At 49.6% G+C, this 15,047-nt stretch overlaps 1 protein-coding gene across 3 annotated transcripts in view; it reads right to left on the reverse strand.

Moving 5' to 3' along the window:
- Window positions 1-15,047, reverse strand: part of LOC132381813 (MAP/microtubule affinity-regulating kinase 4-like) — a 309,243-nt gene that overhangs the window by 34,971 nt on the left and 259,225 nt on the right. For all 3 annotated transcript variants that reach the window (XM_059951415.1, XM_059951417.1, XM_059951416.1), the window contains exons 4-7: window positions 7,468-7,516; window positions 6,349-6,414; window positions 2,771-2,841; window positions 1,940-1,996 (exon numbers count right to left, since the gene is read on the reverse strand). In XM_059951415.1, coding sequence (XP_059807398.1) covers window positions 1,940-1,996; window positions 2,771-2,841; window positions 6,349-6,414; window positions 7,468-7,516 — 243 coding nt within the window. The remainder of the gene's footprint in view (window positions 1-1,939; window positions 1,997-2,770; window positions 2,842-6,348; window positions 6,415-7,467; window positions 7,517-15,047) is intronic.

Raw genomic sequence — 15,047 nt, forward strand, 5'->3', positions numbered from 1 at the left:
GTAAGGGGGTCAGTGACTGGAGGTGGTTCAAGGGGGGAGTATTGCTGGCCTGCATCTCGCTCGGTAAGGGGGTCAGTGACTGGAGGTGGTTCAAGGGTGAGGTATTGCTGGCCTGCATCTCGCTCGGTAAGGGGGTCAGTGACTGGAGGTAGTTCAAGGGTGGAGTATTGCTGGCCTGCATCTCGCTCGGTAAGGGGGTCAGTGACTGGAGGTAGTTCAAGGGGGCAGTATTGCTGGCCTGCATCTCGCTCGGTAAGGGGGTCAGTGACTGGGGGTGGTTCAAGGGTGAAGTATTGCTGGCCTGCATCTCGCTCGGTAAGGGGGTCAGTGACTGGAGGTAGTTCAAGGGGGGAGTATTGCTGGCCTGCATCTCGCTCGGTAAGGGGGTCAGTGACTGGAGGTGGCTCAAGGGGGGAGTATTGCTGGCCTGCATCTCGCTCGGTAAGGGGGTCAGTGACTGGAGGTGGTTCAAGGGGGGAGTATTGCTGGCCTGCATCTCGCTCGGTAAGGGGGTCAGTGACTGGAGGTGGTTCAAGGGGGGAGTATTGCTGGCCTGCATCTCGCTCGGTAAGGGGGTCAGTGACTGGAGGTGGTTCAAGGGGGGAGTATTGCTGGCCTGCATCTCGCTCGGTAAGGGGGTCAGTGACTGGAGGTGGTTCAAGGGGGGAGTATTGCTGGCCTGCATCTCGCTCGGTAAGGGGGTCAGTGACTGGAGGTGGTTCAAGGGGGGAGTATTGCTGGCCTGCATCTCGCTCGGTAAGGGGGTCAGTGACTCGAGGTGGTTCAAGGGGGGAGTATTGCTGGCCTGCATCTCGCTCGGTAAGGGGGTCAGTGACTGGAGGTGGTTCAAGGGTGAAGTATTGCTGGCCTGCATCTCGCTCGGTAAGGGGGTCAGTGACTGGAGGTGGTTCAAGGGTGAGGTATTGCTGGCCTGCATCTCGCTCGGTAAGGGGGTCAGTGACTGGAGGTAGTTCAAGGGGGCAGTATTGCTGGCCTGCATCTCGCTCGGTAAGGGGGTCAGTGACTGGGGGTGGTTCAAGGGTGAGGTATTGCTGGCCTGCATCTCGCTCGGTAAGGGGGTCAGTGACTGGGGGTGGTTCAAGGGGGGAGTATTGCTGGCCTGCATCTCGCTCGGTAAGGGGGTCAGTGACTGGGGGTGGTTCATGGGTGGAGTATTGCTGGCCTGCATCTCGCTCGGTAAGGGGGTCAGTGACTGGAGGTAGTTCAAGGGGGCAGTATTGCTGGCCTGCATCTCGCTCGGTAAGGGGGTCAGTGACTGGGGGTGGTTCAAGGGTGGAGTATTGCTGGCCTGCATCTCGCTCGGTAAGGGGGTCAGTGACTGGAGGTAGTTCAAGGGGGCAGTATTGCTGGCCTGCATCTCGCTCGGTAAGGGGGTCAGTGACTGGGGGTGGTTCAAGGGTGAAGTATTGCTGGCCTGCATCTCGCTCGGTAAGGGGGTCAGTGACTGGAGGTGGTTCAAGGGGGCAGTATTGCTGGCCTGCATCTCGCTCGGTAAGGGGGTCAGTGACTGGAGGTAGTTCAAGGGGGCAGTATTGCTGGCCTGCATCTCGCTCGGTAAGGGGGTCAGTGACTGGGGGTGGTTCAAGGGTGAAGTATTGCTGGCCTGCATCTCGCTCGGTAAGGGGGTCAGTGACTGGGGGTGGTTCAAGGGGGGAGTATTGCTGGCCTGCATCTCGCTCGGTAAGGGGGTCAGTGACTGGAGGTGGCTCAAGGGTGAGGTATTGCTGGCCTGCATCTCGCTTGGTAAGGGGGTCAGTGACTGGGGGTGGGTCAAGGGTGAGGTATTGCTGGCCTGCATCTCGCTCGGTAAGGGGGTCAGTGACTGGAGGTGGCTCAAGGGTGGAGTATTGCTGGCCTGCATCTCGCTCGGTAAGGGGGTCAGTGCCTGGGGGTGGTTCAAGGGGGCCCCGGTACCTACCTTCAGGTCCCGGTGCACAATGTTCCTCTGGTGGCAGTACTGTACCGCTGACACGATCTGCAAGAGAGGACACGCAGCAGTTAAAGAGTTAACTGTCCCATCCCTGACTCATCTCCCATGGCAACCTCACAGTTACCTGCACACACCTACCCACACCTGAGGGGGGAAGCTGGGGAAGAGAAGGGGGGGCAAAGGTGGGGGGGAAGAGAGGGGGAGAGAGAGGGGAGAGGAGGGAGAGAGGGGAGGGAGAGGAGGAACAGAGGAAAGAGGAGGGTTTGAGGAGGGACAGGGAGGGGGAGGGTCAGGAGGGGGTGGGAAGGAGGGGGAGGTGGGGGGAAGGTGGTGGTGGGAAGGAGGGGGAGGTGGGGGAAAGGTGGGGGAAGGTGGTGAGGGGAAGGGGTGGGTGGGGGAGTGGGGGTGAGAGGAACTGAGTGGGGGGAGAGAGTGGGAGTAGGAAAGTGAGAGAAAGGGAGAGAGTGAGTGAGAGTGTGAGGAAGTGTGAGAGCAGATCATGAGATAGCGAGACAGACAGTGAGGCAATGAGAGAGTGAGAGAGAGGGAGTGACAGAATGAGAGAAAGAATGTGAGAGCTTATGAGTGATGGAATAAGGGGAGAGCGAGAGATAGTGAGAAACAGGGATGGGGGGGAATTGGTAGGGAAAGAGCAGGATATGGTGGAGGGTGAATTGGGAAGGGTGGGATAGTTTGATGACAACAGTGAGAGAATAAGACACCCAAATAGAGTGGCACACACGGGGTGGGAGAGGGGGTGCTGGAATAGGAGATCGGACATTAACGTTCCACAACAACCTCAGTGGTGAGCAGGTATACCTGCCGGAATTTGGCTCTGGCCTCTTTCTCCTTCATCCTCCCATGAGACACAAGGTAGTCAAACACTTCACCTGGGAACAGGAAAACACAGTTACTGTCCTCGATCTGCCAAGGTCCTTCCTGGTCAACTGTCCACAGCCAGAACAGCGTGCTACACTGACCATAGTGACAGCAGAGACTGGAATCTGCTGGAAGTTAGGGTGCTGAGCAGAAACTGTGGGGGGAAGGAAGGAACCACTGATGTGTCAGGTCTATGACTCCCACACCCCACAGATGCTGATTTCTTCCAGCAGACCCAGGAGAAAGGCCTGATGAACAACTGGACTGGCCTCAATCGTTTTCCTCCCCAACACTCTTATCTGTATTGGCTGAGAAAACGTCGCAGGTAGGGAGCAGTCCTCGCTGTCTCCCAGCTGAGCAATGCCCAGTCTGGTAACCTTCCAGTGCAGGCCAGCAGCCTCTACACAGAGGAACAAACAGTCAATATTTTGGACAAAGCTCTGCCATGGACAATCCCAAGCCCAGCTGCAAAAGAAAGAGGGTAGGGATTGGGGCTAGCAACCCATCCCATAAAACCCCAGAGCTTCAGAAAGGTCAACAGAAGCTCCAAAGACATTCCTGGGGAAGGAAGGACCGACGTCTTGATGGACTATACTTGGGGACAACCTGAAAGACTGGCCGAGGACAGAGCACTCTTGCAAGTTGCTGTTAGGAGCCAATTCACCTGTAGGGGTGTTTCATCAGGACAACCTACCAATTGGCCGTGAGCAGGTAGAGCCTTCACGGAGATGAGGAGTAGCAGGATTCGGGGGTCGGGGGGGGGGGGGTGGGAGTTACGTCAATGAAATCTCTTCAAATCCCCAGGATGGGGAATGGGGACCAAGTCTGCACTCTGCCCTACTCCCATTGAATCCTGGCCCAGAGGGTGTGGGTGGGGAAACGTTCCACAGCCTAACTGAATGAAGGAAGGCACTCTGGCAAGAAGGTCAAGGCCAGCCACTGAAGATCCAGTAAATATTTTCTTTTCTTTAGAGATACAGCGTGGTCCCGCGAGCCTGCCACCCACATGACCAATTAACCTACTAATCCAAACGCCTTTGGAATTGGGAGGAAACCAGAGCACCAGGAGGAAACCCACACGGTCCAGGCAGCAGCAAAATTGAACCCGGGACCCTGTTATACCACCGGGGTCTCGAAGTGCCCACTGACTCATGGGTCTGAATCAGTTCAGCTCAGCCCAAACCTTCCTTCCCCACACCCTGCTGAACCCATCTCCTGCCTTCTCCACCCCCACCCTCATTCCTTCCTCGACTCACCCACGTCACCTGGGAAAGGCCAGTGACTGTGGCACCCAACCCAGTGTCCAGGTCCAGAACTGAATTGAGACCTCCATCTTGTGCATTAGCACATGGTGACCTCCAAGGGCACTAGGCCTTGAGCGAGGGAACAGGAGTCTCGTTCGCTGCTTTGACAGCTGCCAATCACCTTGGCACAGATGCTCAGCGCCCACAAGCTGACTTTCCTTTCTCTGCCACCTACACAAGCAGATCACATTCTGATTGGTGGATAACATCTCCCTGGAAACCAGCTGACATCATCAGCTCATTTGCACATTTGATTAACCAACCAACCATGTGCAGCAGCTATTTACATAAATCCAAATATTCATATGGCTGTGATTTACGTTAAGCAAATGACTTAACTGCCAAATGAAGAGGGATGTTACTGATTTGGTAAACAGGATCTAAAAGTGTCTGCAATGTCCTTAGCAACAGGACAATTTAATAACAAAAGATACAGGAGTAGAATGAGACTATCTGACTTGTCTAGTCTGTGCTGTCGTCCATCATTGCTCACTTCTCTGTAACTTCACCCCATGACCCTTAACCCCCCCCCGCCAATAAAGAACATTTTAAGTACATCCAACGACTGGCTTCCACAGGCCTCTGTAAAGAATTCCACAGATTCACCACCCTCTGGCTAAGGAAATTCCTACTCCTCTCAGTTTTAAAGGGCAATCCCTTTATTCTGATGTTGGGGCCTCATCTTCTCGACTCGCCCGCTCGTGGAAATGTCCTCGCCACATTCTCCTCTCTACTTAGGCCTTTCAGTATATGGAAGGTTTCACTCAGATTCTCCCCTTATCCTTCCGAACGCCAGTGAGCACAGGCAGAGCCATCAAACAATCTTCATACATCAAATTCTTTCATGCTCAGAATCATTTTTGTAAACCTTCTCTGCCCTGGACCCACTCCAACGGCAGCGAAAACCCCCTCAGACACTGGGCCGAAAGTTGCTCACGGTGTTCCAAATGATCGGCTCAGCAGCACCGCGCTCGTGTACTCCGGCCCTCCTCAAAGTGAGTGCTAACATTGCCTTCTTTACTACAGACTAATAAAGAGCCCAGGGCTCCACAGAAGGTCATTGTTCAGTTCAGGGAGCTATGCAGTCAGGGTGAAGTTTTACAGCACCAGCATGAGCTTCAGTTCCCGCTCTTAGGAGTTTGTACGACCTCCCCGTGACCGTGCGGGTTTCCTCCGAGTGCTCTGGTCTCCTTCCTCGTTCCAGAGACGTACAGGTTAGGGTTAATGAGCTGAGGGCTTGGCGTGTAGTTGCCAGAAGCCTAGCTCCCAGCACGTCCCCTGGGACTGCGTTCGTCAAAGAGGAATCGACATATTTCACTCTGTGTGGTGGTGCACAGGTTAGGGTTAATAGGGTTAGGTTAGGGTTAATGAGCTGAGGGCTTGGCGTGTAGTTGCCAGAAGCCTAGCTCCCAGCACGTCCCCTGGGACTGCGTTCGTCAAAGACGAATCGACATATTTCACTCTGTGTGGTGGTGCACAGGTTAGGGTTAATAGGGTTAGGTTAGGGTTAATGAGCTGAGGGCTTGGCGTGTAGTTGCCAGAAGCCTAGCTCCCAGCACGTCCCCTGGGACTGCGTTCGTCAAAGAGGAATCGACATATTTCACTCTGTGTGGTGGTGCACAGGTTAGGGTTAATAGGGTTAGGTTAGGGTTAATGAGCTGAGGGCTTGGCGTGTAGGTGCCAGAAGCCTAGCTCCCAGCACGTCCCTTGGGACTGCGTTCGTCAAAGAGGACGAACTCTTTTTCACTCTGTGCGGCGATGTTAGCGAGTGCGTGCGACAACACTAATCTCTCATCTTTAAACCCAGGCGCCACTCCTTCTTCATGTCGGTATTGCAGGCTGCACTTGAGGTGTCGAGTTCGAAGAGACTTGGCAAGGTTGTGGATAGGAAAGGATTGGAGGGATGTGAACAAATGGGACTTGCTCCGCTAGTCAGCATGGATGAGTTGAACGGAGGGTTCCGTTTCCACGCTACATAATTTGACTGTGATTCATTGGTGGCTGGAAGGCTGAAGGATGTGCCAGGCAACCAATAGAGGCAGCTTGGCGGCGGGGTATTGCTCACAAGTCACATGACTTAACCTCCAGAAAGGTGGTCGAGCAGAAATGGTTTACTGACAACGACTCCTTCTGTGAAAGTCCCAGAGGTGCCCCCACACTTTGAGATGAACTTCAACGTGCAATGTTTTAACACAGTCAAATTTGCTGTCTTACCTCCACTTGCATATTCCATCACCAGGTAGAGTGTCTTCTCTGATTCAATCACCTCAAATAACTTCACTAGAGGGGGAAGAAAATACAATTAGTAATCGTTGAACTGGCCGGACCTGCAGCAAGAGAACATTAACAGTACAGACCGCTGAGCTCTGAGCCCTGGAGCGTAGTGCAGAATAAGAACATAGCAATTTAATCTCAACTAATTTAACAAATAAATTGCACTGATTGCCTGGATGGTTACCTTTATCCCTTATCGTTTTGGCCACTTTATCCCTACTTTTTCCCTTCCTTCTATTCTCACCTACAACACCCTCCCTCCAGTTCTGCACCTCCACCCCTGTATTCCCTTGCCCACTGCCAACATGGCATCTACTTTTGGATTCCTTCTTTCGAGCTTTTCCTCTCCAGCTAACACCTCCCAGGTTCCAAAATCATGCCCTTCCTTCCTCCTCCCCCACCTATCAGCTTGTGCTCCTCCCCCCTCCCTCTTACCCTGGCTCTTGCCCCCTTTCTTTCCAGTCCTGATGAAGCCTGAAATGTTGCCTTGTTCATTTCCCTCCGTAGGTGCTGCCTGACCTGCTGAGTCCCTCCAGAGCTCGTGTGTGTTAGAATGTTGACCGGTGCTCAGGGTCACAGTTGACTGTCTATCCCTTGGGGTCAAGCAGAGGCTCGAACAAACAGTCAGCATTTATAACTCCCTGCGAACGAGGTCCATTGAGTTGCTGCCAGCTCTTGGATCAATCCCATTCACGTGAATTTTCCCCGTGGCTCGTTCTCTCAATGATGTTCTCATCAACTCCCCAAGAGGGCACCGTTCACCCACACAGCAGGGGAAAGTCACAGCAACCACTGTCAGGAGACTGTGACCGAGATGATGGGGCACTGCTGCACAGTGTGACACAACGCGCCGTTGACGGGGATTAAGCTGCTGCCGCTGTCTGTAAGGAGTTTGTATGTTCTCCCCGTGACCTCGTCAGTTTCCTATGGCTGATCCCGTTTCCTTCCGCAATCCAAAGGCGTGTGGTTAGGTGATGGGGATGTTAAAGACCTGAGAGATTAAAGGTGAAGAAGGTACTTACAACTCTTTAACCAATCCTAACCCACCCAGATACTCACCGATATTCGGGTGATTCAAGCACTTCATAATCCGCACTTCTCTGAAGAGCTGGGTAAGGTGGGGGGGCGGGGGGGAGAGACAAAGATGGAATATTCAATACAACATTCAAATCAAGAAGGCAATAAAGAGGTTTTTGACTAGTTTTTTGAGGTGAGGTTCTCGAAGTGTTACGAGAGGAGCTCAGTAGCCACCCAGGGGTGGGGGCTGCCAAATCTTTGAGAACCGACCCAGCCACAGCCTCACATCGAAGGAGCGTTTCTGCCAGGGGGCCGAGGTCTACAACCTTCCGGGATTCAAGTCCTTCACCTCCCCACGACTGAGGCTGGTTCAGAGGTCGTGGGCCAGAGTTCCACTCCAGAGACCATGATATAAAGGCAGGACTGAAGGAGCTGCCCCCTGAATGACTCGGGTAGCCGATGGCTTTACATCAAATGAGATCATCAATGAGCCAAACAAAAATAATCCATATTGCTGTGGAGAAGCTGGCTGCCACGTTTCCCCTTTCACAACTGCGACCACACCTCAGCGGTTGTGAAGGACTCTGCGACACCCCCCAGTGAGGAAAGGTCCCACAAACACCCCAGGCTTTCCTCTTCCTGTCTTCAGACTAGAAAGGAGATCTTCATCTGCAACCTCAGACAAGCAGGCCATTCGGCCCATCATGTCTGCAACAGCAATAATGCTGTCTAACTAATCCTCTCTGTCTCCATTTGTACCCTTCCACTTGCTGCCTGGTCAGGTATCTGTTCAAATACCTCCTAATCACCCCCCTTGGCAAGGCATTCCAGGAAAGTACCACTCCCTCTTTAAGAAGAAACTTACCCTGCACTTCTCCTTTAAACATCCCCCCTGCGGCCATAAAGCTATACCCTCTAGAATAAGACATCTGCCCACTGGCTAAGAGACTCAGATCAGATACCCCATGGTTGCTTCATTAGGTCCAGCAGGGTGATGTTGCACTTCATCCACCTCAAGGTCTGTTCTGTTATCCATTCAGAGACCCTTCTCTGCACACCACTGTTGTAACGTGTGATTAGAACCATAGAACATTACAGCACAGAAACAGGCCTTTCGGCCCTTCTTGGCTGTGCCGAACCATTTTTCTGTCCAGTCCCACCTGGACCATATCCCTCCAAACCCCTCTCACCCACGTACCTGTCCAAGTTTTTCTTAAATGTTAAAAGTGAGCCCGCATTCACCACTTCATCTGGCAGCTCATTCCACACTCCCACCACTCTCCGTGTGAAGAAGCCCCCCCCACAATGTTCCCTTTAAAATTTTCCCCCTTCACCTTAACCCATATCCTCTGGTTTTTTTCTCCCCTGGCCTCAGTGGAAAAAGCCTGCTTGCATTCACTCTATCTATACCCATCATAATTTTATACACCTCTGTCAAATCTCCCCTCATTCTTCTACGCTCCAGGGAATAAAGTCCTAACCTATTCAACCTTTCTCTGTAACTCAGTTTCTCAAGTCCCGGCAACATCCTTGTAAACCTTCTCTGCACTCTTTCAACCTTATTAATGTCCTTCCTGTAATTCAGTGACCAAAACTCCACACAATACTCCAAATTCGGCCTCACCAATGCCTTATACAACCTCACCATAACATTGTTTGGTTATTTGAGTTACTGTCAGCTTGAACCAGTCTGGCCATTATCCTCTGACCTCTCTCATTAACAAGAAGCTGCAGAGGGTTGTAAATCTAGTCAGCTCCATCTTGGGTACCAGCCTACAAAGTACCCAGGACATCTTCAGGGAGCGGTGTCTCAGAAAGGCAGCGTCCATATTTAAGGACTTCCAGCACCCAGGACATGCCCTTTTCTCACTGTTACTGTCAGGTAGGAGGTACAGGAGCCTGCAGGCACACACCCAGCGATTCAGGAACAGCTTCTTCCCCTCTACCATCCGATTCCTGAATGGACATTAAATCTTTGGATACTACCTTACATTTTAAAAATATACAATATTTCTGTTTTTGCACGTTTTTAATCTACTCAATATATGTAATTGATTTACTTGTTTATTTATTATTATTATTTTTATTTTTTTCTCTCTGTTAGGTTATGCATTGCATTGAACTGCTGCTGCTAAGTTAACAAATTTCACGTCAGATAATAAACCCGATTCTGATTTTCACCCACGGAACTGCCACTCAGTGTAATCTCGCACCATTCTCTGTAATCTCTTGAGAATGTTGTGCATGAAAATCCCAGGAGATCAGAAGTTTCATATATTCTCCCTCCCCACCCCATCAGGCACCAACAATCATTCCACGGTCAAAGTCACTCAGATCACATTCCTTCCCCATTCTGATGTTCGTTTTGAACAACAACTGAACCTCTTGACCATGTCTGCATGCTTTCATGCACTGAGTTCCTGCCACATGATTGGCTGACTAGATATTTACATTAACAAGCAGGTATATGGGTGTACCTGACAAAGTGGCCTCTTATAACTGTATCTCAACTCGGGTCCTGGATGCACACAGAAAACAATCAAATGGGAGATTCTGAAAATGCTGGAACTGTTTTCTCTGCAGCAAACTAGACCAAAAGGTGACCTTTTAAAGATAAGATGATAACGAGTGTGAATGTCACTGTCTTTTTCCCAGGACAGGGAAGTCTAAAGCCAACTGTGCATGGGTTTATTTTTCCATGAACGCCTGCAAGAAAATGAATCTCAAGCTAGTATATGCCCACTTTGATCACAGATGAACTGTGAAGGTGAGGGGGAAAAGGGTTACAGGGGACCTGAGGGGCAAGGCTTTTCACAGAGAGGATGGAATGAGCCATCAGATTGATTGAGGCAGGAATATCAACAATTAAAAGCTAACAGATAGGAAAAGTTATAAAGGTATTAGGCCAAATGTGGGGAAGCCCAACTACCTATCCTGGTTGGCAAGATGGAGAGGGCCAAGGGGTCTGTTTTCCTGCAGTGTAACTCAATGAGTCTACTGAATATTGAAAGTCCTGGAGAGAGTGCACGGGAAGAGAATGTCTCCAATAAAGCTGGAGTTTAGGACCAGTGGGCATAACCTCACAATGGAAGAATGTCCCTCTGTAACGGAGATGAGGAGGAATTTCTTTAGCCAGAGGGTAGTGAATCTGCAGAATTCATTGCCACAGACAGTTGTAGAGGTGAAGTCACTGGGTATATGTAAAGTGGAGGTGAATAGGTAAAGGCATCTTGATGAGCAAGGGTGATAAAGATTACAGACAGAAGGCAGGAGAACGGGGTTGAAAGTGGAAAAACTCAGCTATGATGGGGCGAACTCGATGGGTTGAACAGCCTAATCCTGCCACTATGTCTTACTTAGCTTGGCCACCAGAACTCCCGACATCCTTGTATTTAATTTTGGTTATCGGTCAGTCCAAAAGAATGGACACACCACAAAATGCTGGAGGAACCCAATGGGTCAGTCAGCATCTAAGGAGTGGAATAAACAGCCTGTGTTTCAGGCCGAAATGTTGACTGCTCATTCCTCTTCGTAGAAGCTGCCAGACCCGCTGAGTTCCTCCAGCATTTTGTGTGTGTTCTTGGACTGGGCTCCAACATCTAAGGAGTCAACTGGAAGCCTTGGACAAGGGCAACTGAGAAACACAGAGCAGAAACTCGGCCATTTGGCCCACAGAATTCATGCTGACCATCAAACACCCATTTAGGCCAGTCCATAGCTTTTACTCCCACAATCTCATCAATTCCCCCCAGATTCCACCCCTCACCTACACACTGGGGTCAATCTGCAGTGGCCAGTTAACAGACGAATGTTCAGCTCTTTGTGATGTGGGAGAAAACCAAAACCCCTGGAAGAATGTGCGAAGTGCACACAGGCAGTGCCCCGAGTCAAGATGGAACCCAGTTTCTGACACCTCTACCTGCTGTGCCACAGTGCCGGCCATGTTGTTTACACGGGATGGTAGCTGGGGGAATGGAAATAAATGGTATAATGAAACCACGGCAGGAGAACAGCTAGGAAGCAGGGCTCCAATTGGCAAACATGTCAATAAAATAATAATTATTAATAACTGCTTTCCACTGGGCTCAGAGCCAAACAATGCCTCAAATGCCAAGGAGGAAGGGCTGCGGCCTACACACACATTTTACTTCAGGCTGAACTAATTTCAACTCAGTCCGCCCACCACCCCCAGTTCCAATCCTGATTTGTCTTCTGGTCACGCCCCGGGGTCAGAAGGCTATGTCTGAGAATTAGAGGTACTTGTGCATGAGTATGAGTATGAGGCTAAATGGATTGCAAGAAACAACAGAGAATAGCTTTTAAAAACACCTATATCAATACGACACAGGCACGTCCCTCCCCATCACTACAAGTATGTACAGGAGGTACAGCCTCAAGAAGATATTATCTCCCATCTACCATCAATATATCTATCATATCTACACATCTATCCACATCTACTATCAATATATCTATCACATCTACCATCAACATCTACATCAAATCTACACATCTACATCTATCACATCTACCATCAATAAATCTATCACATCTACATCTATTGTCTACCATCAATAAATCTATCACATCTACACACCTACATCAAACTTACACATCAATATCTCATCTACCATCAATATCTATCAAATCTGCCATCAACATCTATCACATCTACACATCCACATCTATTAATAAACCTATCACACCTACATCAAATCTACACATCTAGATCTATCACAACTACTATCAACATCTATCACGTCTGCCATCAATACATCTATCACATCTACCATCAACATCTATCACATCTACCATCAACATCTATCACGTCTACCATCAACATCTATCACGTCTACCATCAACATCTATCACATCTACAAATCCACATCTATTAATAAACCTATCACATCTACATCAAATCTACACATCTAGATCTATCACAACTACTATCAACATCTATCACATCTACCATCAACATCTATCATGTCTACCATCAACATCTATCACATCTACCATCAACATCTATCACGTCTAGCATCAACATCTATCACGTCTAGCATCAACATCTATCACATCTACCATCAACATCTATCACGTCTGGCATCAACAACTATCACGTCTAGCATCAACATCTATCACGTCCAGCATCAACATCTATCACGTCTACCATCAAAGATCCATGCCACCTTCTTGCGGCTACCATTCGATAGGAGGTACAGAAGCCTGAAGTCCCACACCACCAGATTCAACAACAGCTACGTTCCTTCAACTATCTGGTTCAGAGCTGGCCACGGGCTCAACTCTACCTACCTGTCTTTTCCCAAAATCTCTTAATTCCCCTGCTCTGCAAAAATCTATCTAATTGTGTATTTAATGAGGAAGCCTCTACTGGGTGGAGAATTCCTCAAACTCACTGTCCCTGAGAAAAGTAGTTTCTCCTCAACTCTGTCCTAAATCTGTTCCCCCAAATCTTGAGGCTATGTCGATTGGTTCCAGTCTTACTTATCAGCAGAAACAACTTCTCTGCTTCCACTTCATCCATAATTTTATGTTTGGATAAGTGAGGCTGTCTGTTGGTCAGGGTGGACCAGCTGTCTACGTGATACACACAGAGAGGTACAACATGGAGAGGGGTCTGTTGTCCATGCAGCCAACTCCCACTCTCCATGCAGCTGACGAACCCAGAGGAATGGCAGAGAGCAGTGACATGGCAGGAGTTGTCAGTCAGGGACTCGAGCTCTGGACTTTTCCCTCAGAGCTCACTCCCGGTCTTCCCCGTTGAGTAGGTATAGTCGCATGGCAGTGGAGGTTTGAGGTCAGAGTTTCCTCCTCTGAGATGAGCTGACGAACCCTGTCTGCCTGAACTGACTGGTTTTCTTTGCACTACAATGGACTGTGGTTTCTTCATCTAATTCTGTTCTGTCCTAAAAAAAAGAGCACGTTTTTCTTGTGAATGTTGCTCATCTGATTCTATGTGTCTGTGTTGCTACTGCAAGTAAGATTTTCATTGCAAATGTGCACAAATGAACTTTTGGAGATGACAATAAACTCAACTTTGACTTACTTTAATGAATTTAAACTCGCAGTTCCCATGGAGGGGGATTTTAACTCACGTTAATGGTTTCAGGTTCTGCAGGATGCTGCCCCGCTACCATGTACAAATTGGCCGTGTCTCCCCAAGGTAGGCACACATACTGCGGCCGTGAAGCTATAAGACTATCTCGGCAACACATACAACACGCTGGAGGAACTCAGCAGGTCGGGCAGCATCCGTGGAAATGAGCAGTCAACGTTTTGAGCCGAGACTCTTCGTCAAGACTCACGAAGGGTCCTGACGAAGGGTCTCGGCCCGAAAAGTTGACTGCTTGTTTCCACGGATGCTGCCCGACCTGCTGAGTTCCTCCAGCGTGTTGTACGTGTTGCTTTGACCACAGCATCTGCAGTGCACTTTTTGTAGACTATCTCGGCATCTCTTCCATCCTCTCCTGCCACCACCACAATTTATTCAGAGATACAGGCCCTTCTGGCCATCCAATTACACGCACAAGGCAGTGAACTCAACTTTGACACTTCAAGTGCAGCATTAGAGCTGTCTTCTGGGCAAGTGTTAGACTTTAGCCCAGCTGAGCAGGACCTATCTGGAAGAAAAGCAAGGAATTCTCCCAGAATCCTAGGACTAATTATCTTTTAACAAGATAAAGGTAGAGCAGTAGATGATGAAGGTGGAGCAGTGGATGTAAGCATGGATTTCAGTAAGGCATTTGTAAAGGTGCCCCATGTGAGGCTCATTCAGAAAGCAAAGAGGCATGGGCTGCAAGGAGACCTTGCTTTGTGGATCCAGAACTGGCTTGCCCACAGAAGGCAAAGTGTGGTTGTGGATGGTTTGTATTCTGCAAGGAGGACGGTGACCAGTGTGGTCCCCAGGGATCTGTTCTGGGGCCCTCCTCTTTGTGATTTTTATAAGTGACCTGGATGAGGAAGTAGAAGAGTGGGTTAGTAAGTTTGCTGATGATGCAGAAGTGGATAGACTGGAGGGTTGTCAGAGGTTACAGTGGGACATCGATAGGATGCAGAACTGGGCTGAGAAGTGGCAGATGGAGTTCAACCGAGATAAGTGTGAGGTGGTTAATTTTGGTAGGTCAAACTTGAAGAAAGAATATAATATTAATGGTAAGACTCTTAGCAGTGTGGAGGATCAGTAAGGTATTGGGGTCCATGTCCACAGGACACTCAAAGCCGCTGCACAGGTTGACAGAAGTCCTATGGTGTGTTGGCATTCATTAAATGTGGGATTGTGTTCAAGGGCCGTGAAATGATGTTAGGCTGCGTCACTGTCTGGTATGGGGGTGGGGGCTACTGCACAGGACCGAAAGAAGCTGCAGGAGGTTGTAAATCTCCATCTTGGGTACTAGCCTACAAAGTACCCAGGACATCTCCAGGGAGCAGTGTCTCAGAAAGGCAGCGTCCATTATTAAGATCTCCAGTACCTAGGGCATGCCCTTTTCTCACTGTTACCATCAGGTAGGAGGTACAGAAGCCTGAAGGCACACACTCAGCGATTCAGAAACAGCTTCTTCCCCTCTGCCATCCGATTCCTAAATGGACACTACCTCACTTTTTTG

This window comes from Hypanus sabinus, chromosome 26, assembly GCF_030144855.1.
Source record: "Hypanus sabinus isolate sHypSab1 chromosome 26, sHypSab1.hap1, whole genome shotgun sequence".
Classification (NCBI taxonomy): Eukaryota; Metazoa; Chordata; class Chondrichthyes; order Myliobatiformes; family Dasyatidae; genus Hypanus; species Hypanus sabinus.